The sequence below is a fragment of the Tenrec ecaudatus genome, chromosome 4, assembly GCF_050624435.1.
Source record: "Tenrec ecaudatus isolate mTenEca1 chromosome 4, mTenEca1.hap1, whole genome shotgun sequence".
NCBI classification, from domain to species: Eukaryota; Metazoa; Chordata; class Mammalia; order Afrosoricida; family Tenrecidae; genus Tenrec; species Tenrec ecaudatus.
Window position 1 is genome coordinate 14877163 of NC_134533.1, and position 19095 is coordinate 14896257.

Here is a 19095-nt window from a genome sequence, read left to right on the forward strand (position 1 = left end):
CAACGTTGAAACATATAATTTTACTCTTGTTCTTAAATACTTCCTCCCCGCCACCAGTATCATGATCCCAATTCTACCTTACAAACCTGGCTAGACCAGAGGATGTACACTGGTACAGATAGGAACTGGAAACACAGGGAATCCAGGACAGATGATCCTTTCAGGACCAGTTGTGAGAGTGGAAATATCAGAGGGTGGAGGGAAGGTGGGGTAGAAAGGGGGCACCAATTACGAGGAATCTACATATAACCTCCTCCCTGGGGGATGGACAACAGAAAGGTAGGTGAAGGGAGACCGGACAGTGTAAGATATGACAAAATAATAATAATTTATAAATTATCAAGGGTTCATGAGGCAGGGGGAAGCAGAGAGGGAGGGGGAAAATGAGCTGATACCAAGGGCTCAAGTAGAAAGGAAATGTTTTGAGAATGAGGGCAACAAATGTACAAATGTGCTTGACACAATGGATGTATGTGTGGATTGTGATGAGAGTTGTATGAGCCCCCCAATAAAATGATTTTTAAAAAATTAAATGAATTGAAAAACAGATTAATTAAATAAGATGAATTAAATAGAAAATCACACTGTTGAAAAGTAGTAGATTTTAAACATTCAATTATTAATTTTTTTTATCATCAACTAAAGACAACCAAAGCATCATCTTTGCCTAAAGTTGAGAAACCACGAGAAATTTCTATCATGCTCATGTGCGAAGTCAAGCAATTTGGTGGTTTGATTTTTATATCTGGTGTAATTCAAAATAAATGTGCAGTTTATTTGGAATATTCATAAAAGATTTGAAGGTTGTTTTTGCAGACACTGTTAACAGATGATCATGATTCTTTCTGGATGTGAAGTCTCACCAACCCTTAGTCTTCATGTCTCTTGGGATTCTTCCATAGGTTTTAAATGAATTTCTCAGATATGATATTATTTCAGACATGTTTACTGTGTATGCATTTTCAGAAAAAATATGTGGTGGTGTTAATTCAAGTATATTAAAATGCATGAAGATGGGCAAAGCGATATTTGAAATTTTAATTTACTATCACCAATGCGGTATTATTCCAAGCAATGAGAAAACCCAAAAGTGTGTTATTTACATAAGTTGGAAAGGTTAATCGTTTTCCAGATATCAAAGATTGATTGTTGATTCCTTCCACAAACCCTTCTGGACAATTTGGAGGTGCCCCAGAAAGTTACAGGGATACATAGAGTTCTATTTTGAAGTGAATTGGTTGATTTTGTTCCATTAGGTTGGTAATTTCAGTGTCAGCATATGTCTTCATATAATGGGGGAAATGTCTTATTTAAATGGCTTGACATTTACAATTTCCTCTTTGCTTTTGGTAAAAGCGGTTCCTGTGTATAAAAATGCATAAAACTTCAAAGTACGTTGGAGTGCTGGAAAGGGAACATGGTAACCATCACCACTGAAATCAAGAAGGAGCAGTGCTATTGTCCTAGAAACCATGCATTTGTTCTGAATCACAGCAGCCTCTCCACACACCATAGAGAGTGATACTTTTGTGATCCATGTGTGTATCTGTACTAGTACCACTTGTAATTATTTGCAAGCTTTTTTTTTACCTTTGTTTGATGCAGAATATTGCTGTGGAGAAATAAGGGACAACTATGAGTTTGTCTCCATTCTGGTAACTTCTTATTTTTACCTGGATATCCAAAGAGTTTTTTCTTTATATTTTAATTCCAGTAAATTCACCAGGGGATGACTTGGTGTTGAATATTATACATTGAGTTTTTCCAGAGAGATGAGGTATATATTCCATCTGTCAGTCTGTCAGGTACTATTTTAGGGAAATATCAATGAAAGGTATTTTAGTATCTGTCCTATTTCATTATTTTGGGGTATCCTCTCATGGTATTGTGATTTAAGTAATAGAATGTGTGATGCAAGTAATAGAATGTTAACTGCATGGTCGATGGTTCAAGCCCACCAACTGCTCTGAGGGAGAAAAATGTGCCTTTCAGTTCCCAAAAGATTTTCAGTCACAAAACTCCCAGGACACTTATGCTCTCTCCTTTAGAGTCCATATGAGTCAGAATCAACTAGATGGCAGTAGGTTTGGGATTTGTTCTTAGGGTCACTCATTATGTCCATAATTTCTTTTGTCTTCCACATCTTAACTTGTCTATCTACTTTTAAAGTCTTGTTAAAAATTTAATATCTCCATGTTTTCAAGCCCATTTTCCATGTCCTCTGTTGTCTTTCTAACAGTCTATTTTTGTCCTTATTGCTGTTTGTTAAATAGACATTTCTTTATTTTCTGCAGTGGTATTTTTTATTCTCCTCTTGTAGATTAGTCCTGGAGTATCATTATTTATTCCCTTCTGTTGATGTCTCATTTCTCTCTGGAGACTTCATTTCTCAACACTTGCAGAATAAGCTTTAACATTTGAAGAATAATTTTTTACTAGCTTACTTAAATACATGGCTGTATGTGTGAGCCTAGCTTTTATCACTTATCAGACAATCATTTTTGGGTAAATTTTCTTTACCAGTCATCATTTTTATTGCCTCCATTTTTATTACTTTGAATCAATATGAAGATTCCTTTCACTTCTTGCTCCTCTTAGACGGAATTGAGGTCTTCCAGTAGCGGTGCTTGTGGGAAAATGATAAAGAAAAGAGATTCTCAGGGAGGGGAGAGTTTGGCCTCTCCACCCAGGGGAGATTTGGCAATGCCTTGAGGTATTTTGTTTATCACATCTCTTGAGAGGGACATCACTACTTGTTTTCTAGTAGGTCGAACCTAGGGATGCAGGCAAACATTACAAAAATGATACAGGATAACCAACCCCTGGAACCAGCAAAGAATTATCAAGTCCCAAATGTTAGCAGAGAAAGTCTTGTTTAAAAAATCATGGAGCACCAGTGTCCTACATTGAAGCGTCATGTGCTTGTGTAGGTGTTATCTTTACTGGCAGCTGTCCATATTACTTCTCTCCAGAGAATTGCTGTAAAAATGCTTTGGGTATAATAATTATTTAACCCAAACATGCCACGCCATTCATGACCGCTCCTGAGTATTTAATGTGACTAGTGCAGAGAACAATGCTTAGGCCCTAGTGTTATGTATCCCTCAAGGAAACCAACCATCTACCTGATGAGAAATGGATTATTTGGCAGCTCTTCCATGACAAGAAGCAGGGGTTCATTTTCCTAGGAATGCACACATCTTCTGAATTTTAATTCTCCATTCCTAAATGTGGGAATTTAGGAATTTCAGTTCTCCTTTCCTAACTAGTGGGGCACATGATCTGAAAAGGGACCCCGTGTCCCCATAACATTTCATTGCACAAAAGAACCCACTTTATAGCAGACTTCGAAAGAATACCCAAGAGCTCTCCTTTCGTTTCGTCTAGTAGAGCAGTTCTAGTTTGGAGATAATAAAGCAAAGCAGGCTAAACAAAAACCTCAGTGGTCTGCCATTTTTTTTTTTAGTATGGTAACCATTAGAGATTGGTCTCACTTGATGTCATTTTTGGTGTATTGGACATGGCATTGGGTGAATGTAAATGTCCACAGTTGCACTGTGACATTATGTCACCAACTATGGTTTCCTCGGTTTCATTGATCGGGACTCTTTTAAGAGATAATAATACTTTGCCACTTCTTTATTCCCACATCTTGAGCTCAAAAGTGAAATCATAGTTAAGTGAAACTATAAATAATGTTACTAAATACATATTTTCCAACATTATTTATTTCTTGAATTATTAGAAGTTCCATGTACACAACAGAACCACTTAGAATGTTTGGATATTTGGTGGGGTTTATTGTCGTTCATCCCAGGAAAAGAATGAAAAAGAAACAGTTTTTATTATCCTGGGAGAATCCATTGGAAAGGCTTCTCCTCTCTCACAGATCTGTGATGCAGCCACTACCCTCAAACCTGATTCTAGGCCATCTGTTCGGTTCCACTGGCCACATTATTTATCCTTCCCTAGTAAAACACCATTTCAGTTATTGTAGTTTTGTAATAATAGGGTTTGATAGTTACAACATGACTACCTCATCTGAGAACCTCGGGTTGCTGTCAAATAGTGATTTTACCTATTGTTATCTTCTGTTCTTTCATAAGGAGCGCTGGGGTAATAGTGGTTGTGTATTAGACTGTGACCATTTTGACACTCCCATTCGTTATTTACTCCCATAAAGAGTTATATCTCAGAAACCCTCCAGGGACCATTCTACCCTGTCCTATAAGACTTGCTGGGAATTGGTATGAACTTAATGGCAATGAATTTTGTTTGTTTTGGCCATTCATGAACACTTGAGATTCAGCATCTAAAATTTCAATGTGAAAAAAACCCCACTATTGGGATTTTGAGCTAAATTCCATTGAATTTATAGAGATTTTAGAGAAATAAACATATTTACACAATCCAGGCACTAGACCAAGACTATGGCCAATCTCTTCGTTTGAGTACCTTTAAATGTTTTAAAATCAATTTATGAAATAGTCTCCACAAAGATTTTGAACAAATTTGTTAAGGTGCATTTGACTGTTACAGCCATCATATTTTCCATCATCTCATATGCATATAAAATCTGGAGGATGGTGAAGGAGAACAATAGTACCTGTGAATTAGGGTGTTGACAAAGAATAGTGAACCTATCATTGACTGTCCGCATGAAGACACCTCTCCGGGAAAGAACAACCAGAATGCTCCTGAGAAGTGAGAGCGGCAAAGCTGCAGCTCCGATGTTTTGGACTCGTCGCCCAGAGAGACCCCTCCCTAGAGGAAAACACCGTGTTTGCAAAAGCACATGGTTGCCTGAAGTAGAAAATGATTTGGAAATGATGATGGCAACATATGTACAAATATGCTTGAGAGAATTGATGTGTGGAGTGTTTCAGGAGCAGTAAGAGCCCACAATAAAATGATTTTTTAAAAAGGAAAAAAAAGAACCACCCAGTTGCGCCCAGCCAATTCTCAGAAATTGGGAACATCATCATAGTCTGTTATTTAAAGCCAAAAGAAATGTAGAAGGTTATGAAAAATGTGAAGGCACTAATACAAGTTAACACAGGACTGCAATTATAGGCTCAAAGGTAGTAACCATTTAGAGGCTATGACACAGGGCAGCGCTTCTGGTAGTACATTGGGTCGCTCTAAGTCAGAATGGAGGGCACCTAACAAGAAGAACAACGAGGTGTCAGAATTACGTGGAAGAAAGACAAGGCTGCCCAGTCCTGTAAAGAACTAAGGTCTCAGAAACCTGCAAGGGCCGTTCTACTCTGTCCCGTAGTGTCACTGTGAGTCAGAAGTGACTCAATGCCAGTGAGTTTATTTTTAATGAATTAATGCTTTATGGTCTCAACATTGACCCTGACAGTAAAATTAGAGACTTTTTTTTTCCCGAAAACCCCAAAAGTCCATCTTGCTTTAATGTCTGAAAAACTTTAGAGTAGATTTGTTCACATCTCAGAGGTAGAGGTGTACACCAGAGTCAGAGACCTCAGCTAGACTTTGGAGCAAGACGGTTGACTGACTCCACTATTTAGTGAGTGGCCTTGGAAACTTTAACTTTTATGTTTCTCAGCTTTTCCATGTGACAGATAGCACAATAACAGGCCACACCCAGCCCCCACCCAGCCTGTGGAGAGAATGAAATTAACACATCTGGAGGTTTTACAACAGTGTCTGATTAAAAATGATAACTATCAATTAAATCATGGGTATCCAAATAGGACTGAGAAGGAGGATGATGGACTGAGCTGATTACATTAGCACTAGTTGGCTCTATCCCAAACCCTAGAGAATAATTATTGGAAATGTTTGACTTCTGTTAATTGTCTCCGTTTCTCCACTGGAAACATTTAAATTCACTGGAAGCAGTTAAAAGGGCCTCTGCTATAAGGATGCTGTAGTCTCTCCAGGACCAAGGGGGAGGCTGTGAGATGAGACCAAATGAAGGCAATAGATTACAGTCCTTCCAGATTTACCCTGGCCAAAAATGTCAGGTGTATCTCAGTATGTAATTTTGGCAGGAATACCCTGAGCAGATTATGTCTGGTGACTCTAGTCCACCATTGGCACCTTCCTGTTCCATTTGGCTTGTGACTATTTACAAACTCAAAGGCAGATGGTTTGAATGCACCGAGCAGTACTGCAGAAGAAAAGCTGATGGACTATTTTCAAAAATATTATAGCCAAGAAAACCCTATGGGGAAATTCTACTGTGTACCACACGGGGTTACCAAGAGTTGGAATCAAGTTGACGGCAACAGGTTTGTTTATTTGTATTTCCCCCTCCTCTCAGAGTTTTGCTTTCCTAACTCAGCCATGACGTTTAAGAAAGAATATTTTTACCCTAGCCCATTAATAACATACTTCATTTGTCTGAAACCAATCTTCTTCTTTCTTTTTACACATTGCATTTCTCATGAAAGTACTTGTTTATTAACAGAAACCAAGGTCCACTATATTTAATCTTTGTGGTCTATGAAATAATTTATGCCCTGGTTCACCTTGTTTATCAAGGATCTCTAATACTAAAAACAGACTCACTGTTTTCCTAACTTACTGGATCCTATTACCAACCAGTGCTTATTGTGAATTACATATGTTGCTTCAAAAACCGACAACAAATTCACGTATCTGACAGTAATACTAAAATATCAAATCCAGTCATTTTGTTTTGGGTCTGGTTAGCTTGTGCTCCATATTAATTTATTATGGGGTGTAGCTTCATTTTTCAAGTTTTGAATTCTTGCACAGGTTTAATTTTGATCCCCATCTGAATGTATTCCTGCTTAACAGTCATACTGTTTAATACATCATTTCCCTATAATTCAAGGGGCTTCAAAATACATCGAAAATGAGATGAAAAGATAGTGGCAATACTCCATGAATTTTGGAAGTTCCTTTGTATAATCTTTTGCAAGAGATATGATTAAAGTTTGTAAAAGGCAAAGATTTCACCTGGACAGTGATGGTAAATGTTGCCCAGCTCTGGTCTTTTTAATCTCCTCCTATGCAGCAAAGAGATAGACCATGAAAAAGAAGGCAAACTGGTGCACGTGAAGTGTGCTGTTGACAAAGATTATTGAACATACCCAGGAATTCAAGAAGGATAAACAAATCAACATTGGAAATAATTCCACAGGGATGCTCCTGAGAAGCAAGGATAGTAAGGCTTTACCTTGCTTACTTTGGACATGTCTACAAAAAGTTCAATCATTAGAGGCCATCATGTTTACCAAACAGAAACTTAGTGAAAATGAGGGAAACATTCAATGATATAAATGGAAAGTCTCTGCAATGTTGTGCTGAAACTCATCAATGATGTTTATGTAAAGGCTATGATGGACTGAGCAAAATTATGTTCTGTCATACATAAGTGTGTGCTTCAGAGCCAACTCCAGAGATAGTAATTCCAACAACAACGGAGATATAATATCATTTCTAAAAGCAATTAAAATCGAGCACTACACTGAATGAACGTTCTTCTCGGCTTGTAGGTTCTAAGTTATTTTTTTTCCCAAAAATGTCAGAACTCAACATATGTAGGAAGCTTCTTTATTCTATTTCAAGCTGGAGGAATGAGTACTGGTGAAATGTTCCATTCCTTTTCAAAGCCTGAGAACACCGAGATAACAAAGGTCCTGTAGATCTCAGGAGCGCGATGGCAACGGCTGAAGGCAGAAACAGAACTACTGTTACCACGTTCATCCTCTTGGGATTCTCTGAATTTCCAAAGCTCACACTCGTCCTCTTTTCAATATTCCTAAGCATCTATCTTCTGACAGTTTTCGGGAACCTAGGTCTTAGCATCTTGATCAAGATAGACTCTCATCTGCACACACCCATGTACTTCTTCCTCAACAAACTTGCCTTCTTAGACATATGCTATGTGTCCTCCACGACTCCCAAGATGCTCTCAGACTTCTTCCAGGAGCAGAAATCCATCTCTTTTGTGGGGTGTGCTGCGCAGTACTTCGTCTGCTCTAGCTGTGGTCTGATTGAAAGCTGCCTACTCGTGTCCATGGCTTATGATCGGTACACTGCCATTTGTAACCCTCTACTTTACACAGCCATCATGTCCCCGACCCTCTGTCTACAGCTGTTCATTGGATCGACCGTAACTGGATTTTTGGGCTCATTAACCCAGCTGTGTGGCTTACTTCAGCTTCAATTCTGTGGGCCAAATATCATTAACCATTTCTACTGTGACCTGCCACAACTAGTGAACTTATCTTGTTCTGATACCTTTTACATGGACATTATATTTTCCTTTCTGACAGTGATCTATGGACTGGCTTCTGTCCTGGTTATCATGATATCCTATGGTTATATCGTTGCCACCATTCTGAAGATGAGTTCGGCTGAAGGCAGGTCCAAGGCTTTCAACACCTGTGCTTCTCACCTGACAGCAGTGAGTCTTTTCTATGGCTCAACCACCTTTGTGTATTTATGCCCCAATTCTGATGATTCTCTTAGCCAAGGCAAGCTGGTCTCTGTTGTCTACACTATAGTGATTCCCATGTTAAACCCATTGATCTACAGTCTGAGAAATAAGGAAATCAAAGATGCCCTCATCAGATGTAAGAGAAGGATTTTCTCCTGACAAGAGTGTGCAAAGTCTACGTATTTTATTTCCAAATAAGTAATAAGCCACATGAATCTGGGTCTTAAAAATGTCTTGTTCAATGCTTTTGTTAGGTTGGTAAAAATATTTGCTACGCCTGGCTAGATTTTCATCTATGTTGTTTTTAATGAGGGTCTTACTGAGGAAATTTATTTTCACGTTTTTTTTCCCCCAGGAAAGAATATATTATAGTGTTTTCAATAAACATGAGTACAGCAAACCAGTCTCCATTTCCAAATTTCTACACAAGTTACTCAGTGGTATTAGTTATACTTTTCACAATGTGTCAGCATTCTCTTTCATTGCATTCTGTTTTTTTTTTTCATTTCCTGTATTCTAGTTTCCCTACCTGCTTATCTTCTCATCTTTACTCTGATTTCATGATGGTTTTGAGATTGGGTTGCCTTAAGATTACGGACAGAAACACATGCAACAATTCATGAATAATGAAACTTATTACCCTTTTAGTTTATTGTGTATCTGTATGTCAATAGCTGTCTCCCCTTTCTCCTCCGGGGGAGGATTAGAATTCTTCATCTCCAAGAATTTAGATGTCATTGTGCGACTTTTTCTGTCCAATGAAACATGAATGGACATGTTCTCATTAGTTAATGACTCAGTTGCAAGATAGATATGTATTATTATCAATAAATATTTTTTTCATTTGGATTAATTGCCAATAAAACTATTTTGGATGACTATATAGATAGTGTTGTCCTTTTGCAAACAATATTAAAATGTTAATATTCCTATTTCTTTAAATCTAGTCAATAAATGTGTGAAAACGGTGTACTATTGAAAAGTTGAGAATAGCAATTTTTGTTTGGCCATATACAGTGTTTGGTTCAATTGTCCCTTGTGGTAGATCAAAAGGGAGGTTCTATAAGTAATGCTGAAATATAAATTTCAGCTTTAGATGAAAAGGATGAAAATAGAATGTTTGAAACATGGGTTGGTTGTTGCTGGATGCATTTAACATGTTTCTATAAGAAAGAGCTAAGTCACAAACAGCTCCTCAGTTTGTCGGTAAGGCTAAAAGTGAATAAAAATTCCCAGAAATCTGAGTGTTTTCAAGTTCATGCAGAACATGAGCCTTGTCATGTCTAACCCCCTGCATTTTCTAAAACTGTGAAGGACTCAGAGAAAACAAGTGGAACTCAGAATTGCAGGAGGGACAAAACAAGGGCACAGTCATCATAGGGCATTGTGAGTACCTCTGACCACAAGCTCATGCTTACTAGATCTTTTAATTGGACAAATGATTTTCATGGAAAGTCAAGTTAGGGAGGTAGGATTTGATTGCCTCACAGGACCCAGTGATGTCCAGTATCGTGCACCTGATGGCCATACCTATTTAATATGGAAGTATTAGAAAAATAAAAACAAAGCAACTGCTTGATAACGTGAAGGTGACCAAAGGAAGCTGAAGGATAGCACTGATCTCTCTATTTTCCATGGGCATCCTTCCAGAAATGCACTTGGTTTAGCTACTTGGATGACAGTGCCATGGTATCAAGCAAGTCAGTGTCTGTTGCAGTGAACAATTGGATTACACTTAAAAATTATCTTATTTCCTGCATGTCTTACACTTATGCTTGCTCACTTTCACTACCTGGGATGATACTCACCATTCATAAAGCATTGTCTTAGTTTCTGTTTCTGGGAAACCCAGATTAAATCACACTAAGACAGGTGACACTAACACCTGGCATGCAGATGTATCAACGTTACTGTGGTTAAGGTAAATAAGGTTTCTGTGTAAGTAAGGAAAAGAAGGTACACAGTAATTTGTAATAATTGAAATTGTTGTCCACAAAATGACCCTTAAAAATGTGTTGAGAGGACTTTTGCTAACGACAATGGAAATATTAATAAAATGAAAATAGCAGGCTCTGGGTAGACAATTCCCAACTCAGACTATCCTGAGAAAGCTAGATGGCCCCATGGCAGTCACTCAGGGAACTTTTATCTCCTGCGACTGCGGGAGAACTGTCCTGACAACAGCACAATGTCAAGAGCAGCAGAGTGGCAGCCAAGATTGAACGGACAGCTTGGCAACGTCTCCTCTATCTCCATCAGGTTCCTCTAAGGAAAGAATGGAGCTCCAGCACGTGGTGTGGGGGAAATTGTTTATATGAATCTGAAGAACCTAAACTCCTACATTTCCCAGAAATTTCTTTCAGAAAGGGATCACCCCTTTTAAAAGAGTCCAATTCCCACTGGTTTCAATAGTTTCAACTGAGCTAACTGCCCAGTAGGAACTTAAGGTAAACGCTGCCCTGCCTACTGTTTGCAGGTTAATAAACAAGATAAGGTCCAGCAAATCCCAAGTCAGGAAACGAAAATGGGCTGATGGAGAAAATAGCTTACTTGGAAAACATATTCCATGAGGAATTAATATTGAAGATGCTGGAGAAGGACAAATCAGAAAACCAACTCCACTGTTATCTAGTTGATGTCCAACCATAGCAACCATATCTGCTTTCATCTGGTTTCTAAGGCTATAATCTTTGCAGAAGTAGATTTTCAAATTTTTCCCCTGAAAGGAAGTCTCTGGTGAGTTCCACCTGCTGACCTTTTTGTTTAACCAACAACAACTCAGTGCCCTCGAGTCATTGCCAACTTATAACGACCCTGTAGGACAGGGTAGAACTGCTCCTGTGGGTTTCCAGGACTGTAGCTTTTTACAGGAGTAAGAAGGTCTGCCATCTTTGGAGGAGCACCTGGTCGTTTTGAACTGCTGACCCTGCAGTTAGCTGTCCACTGCATAACAACTACACTCAAGGCCCTACCTTTTGGGGTAACAGCCCAGCTGCAGAGCCAGGGTTGGTTGTCTGGGAAGTGCTGTGCAGTCAGTTCCCCCTCGAGACTCTGTACAACAGAACTAAAAACAGCCTGCTCCTTCGGCATCCCTACAGTTTTTGGTTGTGATGAAATTATGCATCACTAAAGGCTCCAAGGCCATTTCATATTTACTTTGCCTCCTTTTTATTTTTTAAGCCACTCATACCACTAAAGAGATGTTAGGGTTAATAAATCTGGAATGATTTAAAAAAAAGAAATATACTATGTACACACACCGAGCCCATCAAAAGAAATGAAATGAACAATCTAACAACACAGTCCCTGTGTGGTAGTGGGTTATGGTTGGGCGTCTGTGCTAGTTAAGGTTTATTGTGCCAACCTGGCCGATAAACACATGGGATTAATTGAAGGGCAGAGCAATAAACAGCTCAGCGAGCCTCGCCTTTCTTGTTCTCTGGTCTCTCTTGTTCTCTGATGGTTAGACCAGTGTGTGGCTGCATTATTTAGTTCTTTGCCCAAGATGGAAAGGCTCAGTTCCTGCGAAACATCCCTGAGCAGAAGCCACATGGACCTACCTTGATGTGGCCCTGAGTGCTAGAGCAGCCATGTAGAGACCCTGCCAGCACTTAGATGCTTAACACGCTCATTGATTCAGCTTTCCTCCTATATTTGTTGTTGTTGGGTATGTATTGTGAGTTTCAGGAGGACTTTGTAGATCAGTGTTGGACATATAGGCTAATGTCGGACTTATGGGCTTGGACAGCACTGGGTTGGGATGGTTTCTTAATGTACAGTCACCTTTTATATAAAACTCTCTCTATATATATATAATTATATAATCATAATTATATTATATTTATATAATATAATTTATATATATAAATTTATATAATTTATTATATATACTATATATAATATATTATATATTATATTATAATTATATAACTATATATAAATATATAATTATATATATATTTATATATATAAAACTATATATATATATATGAATTTCTGTGGATTTGTTTCTCTAGTCTACCCAGACTTACACAGCTGTAACTGTAATGTCAGCAGTTCAGATCAACCAGCCGTCTCACGAAAGAAAGATGAGTTTTTAAATTCCCATGAACAGTTACAGTCTTGCAGACCCACAAGGGCACTTCTGTCTTGTCCTACAGTCACTATTAATTGGAATTGACTCAATGGCAGTGAGTTTTTTGTATTTTCTTTTCTTCTGAGGGAGGAGTGACCATCTGAAAGAGGAACTGTTCTATTCCCATAAGGTGTCACTTTCTCAGAAACCCACAAGGGCAATTCTGCCTTGTCCAATAGGGTCACTATGAGTCTATTTAGTGGCAGTGAGTTCAGTTGCGTTTTGGTCAGCTCACCTACCGTATCTACTTCCCTCTGTTGGATATATGTATAACAGTGTAAGTCTTAGGAAACTGGGCCCACCCAGCAACCTCTGCATCAGAGACCCCTCAGGATACCTGGCCAACTAATTGTATCAACATTCATATTGTCTCAGAATCATTTCATTCAAAATGATTTTCATTACTGAAAGCAACTAGTTTGGCAAAAAAAAATCAAAGCATAAATATTTTTAGTCTCAAACAAAATTCAAATTATGGGACATAAAGTTGATTCTGGCTCAGAGCCATCTGAATAGCAAGAAGAGATGCCCTTTTGGCTTCCCAGAACTCTACAGGAGTAGAACTCTTCCAGTTTACGCAGGGAGCAGCTGGTGGTTTTGAACTGCTGACCAGAGGTTAGCATCCCAACATGTAACTCACCACCAGGGTTCCTGTCTAGAAAGAGTGAGAAGTAGAATGTGTTTGAGTCAGTCACAGAGACCCTCACACACGAGGCCATTTCACTATTCGGAGAGTCAATGCTGCACTTTCTTCCGTGGGCTTTTTGGCATTGCCGCCACAGCAGCAGCAACACAGCAAAGATACAGGAAATGATCTGACCACCTGTGGAAGCCCCTGCAGGAGAACCTGCACATGAGCACTCGTATAGCTGCTTCTAAGAACTAAAACCACTCAACTTTTTATCTGGATTCAAAATAGTCCTGTTTCTGTGGTGAAGTGACATTGCCTAGCATGACTCTTCTGTTCCCAGTTTTGAACCCTCGGAGCCATAGACTGGATGGGAACAAGCAAAATATGATGTTGTTGCTGTTAGGTGCCGTGGAGTCGGTTCTGACCCACACTGACCCACAGCACAGCAGAATGAAGAGCTAACCTGTCCTGCACCATCCTCCCAGCTGTTCCTCTGCTGGAGCTCATGATTGCAGCCCCTGTGACAAACCATCTCCCTAAGGGCCTTTCTCTTTGTCACTTCCCCTCTACTTTGCTGAACATGATTTCCTTCCCCAAGGACTGGGCTCTCCTGACAACACGTGCAAAGTGAGTAAACTGAAGTCTCGCCATCCTCACCTCTGGGAGCCTGGCTGCATTTCTTCCAAGGCCCGTTAGCAGTTCATAGTACTTTCAATCTGCTTCTCGAGGACCACAGTTGAAATGCATCAAATCTCCTTTGGTCTCATTCATTCAATGTGCAACTTTCACATGCATATGAAGTAACTGAAATCACTATGGCTTGGATCAAGCACATGTTATTCCTCAAAGTAACATTCTTGTTCATGCACACTCCAAAGAGGTCTTATGCAGGAGCTTATCCAATGCAATGTAACCTTTGATGTTCTGACTACTGCTTTCAGTGGATCCAAGCAAGACAAAATCCTGAAGGACTTAAATCTTTTCTGCACTGATGATGCTGGTACCTATTGCACCAGTGGTGAGGATTTGGGTCTTCTTGACATTGAATTATAATACCCATTGCAGAGCACAATCCTTGATCTTCAGCAGCAAGTGCTTCAAGTCCTCCTAATGTTCAGCAAGCAAGTTGTGTCATCTGCAAACCTCAGGTTCCTAAGAAGCCTCCCTCCAATTCCTCACATTATCCAGCTTCTCTCAGTATTTGCTCACCATACAAATTGAATACGTATGGTGAGAAGCTAGAACCTTTAGGTGCACCTTTCTTGATTTTACAGCATGCAAGACTCCCGTGTTCTGTTCGCACAACTTCCTCTTTATTCAGGTATCAGCTCTGGGTGAGCGCCATGAAGTGTTCTGGAATTCTCACTCCTCCTAAGTTTACCCAGTTTGTTTTGATCCACACATAGTCAAATTCCTTGGCATAGTCAACAAACAAAGGCAAACATGTCCCTAGTTTTCTTTGCTTTGAGCTAAAATTCATCTGACATCAGTTTTGATATCTCCTGCTCTATGTCCTCTTGTGAATCCGGCCTGAACCTCTGGCAGCTCCCTGTCAATGTATTGCTTGGCTTCCAGATCCAGGGCTCTGATTCCACCAGGGGTCTCCATGTGGCTTGTCAGAAGGAAAACAAGCAGAGTGTGTGTGTCCTGCCTCCAGGAAGGAAAACATGAGTTTCCAGAAGCCCCAGGAGACCACAGAGGCCTCTTTGGCTCTGACCTGATTGACACACTAGATTCTACCCCTTTGCAAGTTGATAGATTATGTAACTGCCACACCACCCCTGTAGACTGAGACTAAATCTTTACAGGACCAGAAAGCCTCATTTTTAAAATCCCGAAGTCATGCTACTCTCGCTGATTATCTCTTTTCTTTTAACTTTGTTCTTTATAGAGAATCACATAATCTGTGAATAATGACAGCATTGGTTTTCTATTCTTAAGAATTTTATTGTACTTGTGTCTCCTGTTGGCTGTGACCCACCACACAGTGAAGAATAACAGTGAAGACAGCCAGGATTTCAATCACAGTAAATCTTTCATTACTTCACCATGAATGACTCGGCTAATGTAGAATTATGTAGTCAACCTCTATCATGTGAAGAAATTTTTCTTCCTTCCTTCATTTCATGAAAGTATTAGAGTCCTCCATGACCAAGGTTGTTATGTCTTTTTTGTGCTATATTTTCTTTAGTCCTGTTGAATCTATTTATGAATGAGACTAATTTGTAGATTTCCTTTATGAGGGTCTCAATTTTGGGTTTAATAATATAAACCTGCCCCAAGCTGTTTTAATTGCTCCTTTAGTTCTCTGCTCTGGCAAAGTTGGTGTATGATTACAATTAGTTCTTCCTAGCAACTTCTGTAACTGAAGTGCTTTTGTGGTGTGATTTTAGAATTATTTACGCAGCTGTTTAAGTTTTCACTAGAAAGACCAGCCTTTCTACTCCTATAAAGAGTCGTAGTCTCAGAAACTTACAGGGACGATTCTATCCTCTCCTAGAGGGTTGCATGAACTCAATGGCAGTAAGTTTGTTTTTCAGGTTTAAGTTTTCACTGTTCTATTAAATCATTTTTGCCTATGTATAGTTTCTCAGTACATAAAAAATTCCCGAGGTTGTTTTCTTTTTTAAAAAATCACAGAGAAGAAGCACACGGCCTAAGCGAACACAAGGTGTTGAATGGACCATGTAGCAGACACCAAGGAACAAAAACAATCATTGTGTGATCACCTTCCTCACATAATCGCTGAAGACGAAAGTGTGCATACACAAGTGTGGTGAAGTAGGCTGATGGTGCCCGGCTACTGAGAGATATAGCGTCTGGGGACTTAAAGCCTTGAAAGGAAACAAGTGGCCATCTAGCCCAGAAGCAACCAAGCCCACACGGAAGCAGCACACCAACACAGGTGATCGTGAAGGGCAGAGGAGACCAGGTCTCAAACAACAAAAGCGGGGTGGTGGTGAGAATCACATCACCGTGAATGAGGGGGAGTGCGTGATGGGGACCCAATGCCCATCTGTAGACAGCTGGACATACCTTGCAGAGGGGTAGTGGGGAGGAGATGAGTCACACAGGGTTCAGTGTAGCAGCAATGATACTAAAAACCTTCCTCGAGTTCCTGAATGCTTCCTCCCCTCCCAATTATCATGACCCCAATTCTACCTTGCGGACCTGGTTATAACAGAGGATGTACAGTGGTGCAGTAGGGATCTGGAAACACAGGGAATGTAGCACAGATGAATCCCTCAACACCAGCGGTGGGAGTGGCGACCCCAGGAGGGAAGGGGGTATAGAAAGGGAGAACCGATCTTGGAGATCTAAGTGTAACTTCCTCTCTGGGACATGGGCTATGGGAAGGTGTGTGAGGGGAGACGCCGGGCAGTGTAAGATAAGATAAAATAATTATTTATAAACTATTAAGGGAGCAGGGGGAAGGGGGAAATGGGGAGGGAGGGGGATAGAAGGAAAATGAGCTGATTCCAGGAACCCAAGTGGAAGGCAAATTTTGAGAATGACGAGGGCAACAAATGTATAAGGGTACTTTGCTCAATTGATGTATGTATGGATTGTGATAACAGTTGTATGAGTCCCAATAAAAATATTTATTAGTTTTTTAAAAAGGGGGATCCATTTCTGAAGGAAATTTCTAGGAAATGTAATTTAGGTTCTTCAGATTCATATAAATAAATCCCCCACACCACGTGCTGGAGCTCTATTCTTTCCTTAGAGGAACCTGATGGAGATAGAGGAGACATTCCCAAGCTGTCCTTTCAATCTTGGCTGCCACTCTGCTGCTCTTGACATTGTGCTGTTGTCAGGACAGTTCTCCCACAGTCGCAGGAGTAAAAGTTCCCTAAGTGACTGCCATGGGGTCATCTAGCTTTCTCAGGATAGTCTGAGTTGGGAATTGTCTACCCAGAGCCTGCTATTTTCATTTTATTAATATTTCCATTGTCGTTAGTATATGTTCCCTCACACATTTCTAAGTGTCATTGTCTGGACAACAATTTCCATTTTATAAATTACTGTGTACCTCCTTTACCTTATTTACACAGAAACCTTATTTACCTTAACCACAGTAACGTTGATACATCTGCATGCCAGGTGTTAGTGTCACCTGTCTTAGTCTGATTTAATCTGGGTTTCCCAGAAAGCAGAAACTAAGACAATGCTTTACAAATGGTGAGTTTCATCCCAGGTAGTGAAAGTGAGCAAGCAGAAGTGTAAGACATGCAGAAAATAAGATTAGTTTTTTTAAAGTGTAATCCAATTGTTCACTGCAACAGACAATGACTTGCTTGATGCCATGGCACTGTCATCCAAGGAGCTATCAAGTGCATTTTGGGAAGGATGACCATGAAAAATAGAGAGATAAGTGTTATCCTTCAGCTTCCTTTGGTCAGCTTCACGTGATCAGATAGTTGTCTATTGTTACTTTTCTCATATTTCCATGTTAAATAAGCATGGCCATCAGGTGCACTATACTGGACATCACTGGTTCCTATGAGACAATGACATCCTACCTCCCTAACTTTACTTTCCATGAAAATCGTTTGTCCAATTAAAAGATCCAGTTAGCGTGAGTTTGAGTTCAGAGATACTAACAATGCCGGATGATGATGACGCCCTTGATTTGACCCTTGCTGTAACTCTGAGATCCACTTGTTTTCTCTGAGTCGTTTCTACGTTCAGAACACACAGGGGCTTAGAAATGACAAGGCTCATGTTCTGCATGAACTTGAAAACACTCAAATTTCTGGGAATTTTTCTTGTCTTGTAGTCTTACCAACAAACTGACCAGTAGTTTTGTGAATTAACTCTTTATGTAGAATCATGTTCAATATATCCAGAAACAACCAACCCATGTTGCAGACATTCTATTTTCATACTTTTCATCTAAAGCTATAGTTTACTTTTCAGCAGTAAGTATAGAACCTCCCTTTCGATCTACCACAAGGGACAATTGAACCAAACACTTTTATTTGCCAAACAAAAATTGCCATCCTCAACTTTTCAATAGTACACTGTTTTTACACATTCACTGGCTAGATTTAAAGACAGAGGAATGTTAACATTTTAATAATTCTTGCAAAAGGACACAACTACCTATATAGATATCCACAATAGTTTCATTGGCAATCAATCCAAATGCAAAAATATTTATTGATAATAATGCATATCTATCTTGGGACTGAGTCATTAACTAATGAGAACATTGAGAGATGAGCAGGGATAAAAGTCCAAAGATAAACTGTTGGCCCAGAAGTGATATATTTCATGTCCATTCATGTTTCATTTGCCAAAAAGAGTCATGCTATAAGACCTATACTCACGGGGATGAAGAAGTCTAATCCTCCCCCAGAGTAGAAAGTGGAGACAGCTCTTGACATACAGATACACAATTAAATCAAAGGGTAATGAGTTTCATTTTTCATCCATGGTTGTATGTGATTCTGTCCTGAATCTAAAGGCAGCCTGATCTCAAAAACATCAGGAAATCAAAATAAAGATGAGAAGAAAAGCAGGTAGGGAAACTAGAATACTGGAAATGAAACACACAGAATGCAATTAACGAGAATGCTGACTCATTGTGAAAAGTATAACTAATACCACTAAGTGACTTGTGTAGAATCTTGGAAATGGGAGTCTACTTTGCTGTACTCATGTTTGTTGAAAGCAAAATAGAATATTATTTTTTGGGAAAAAACATGAGAAGAAATTTGTTCAGTAAGACTGTCATTAAAAAAGACCATAGATGAAAATCTAGCCAGATGTACCAAATATTTTAACCAACCTCACAAAGGCATTGCACAAGATATTTCTAAGACCTCAGATTCATGTTGCTTATTACTTATTTTGAAAAAAATACACAGACTTTACATACTATTG

General features: G+C 39.4%; 1 protein-coding gene across 1 annotated transcript; it reads left to right on the forward strand.

Moving 5' to 3' along the window:
- The first annotated feature begins 7657 nt into the window (after positions 1-7657).
- LOC142445641 (olfactory receptor 5AN6-like) lies at positions 7658-8599 on the forward strand. Its single transcript, XM_075547588.1, has one exon. The coding sequence runs from the start codon at positions 7658-7660 to the stop codon at positions 8597-8599; it is 942 nt and encodes a 313-aa protein (XP_075403703.1).
- Positions 8600-19095: the final 10496 nt, after the last annotated feature.

Coding starts and splice junctions, on each gene's coding strand:
- LOC142445641 (XM_075547588.1), top strand. CDS start 7,658: ATGGCAACGGCTGAAGGCAGAAACAGAACTACTGTTACCACGTTCATC.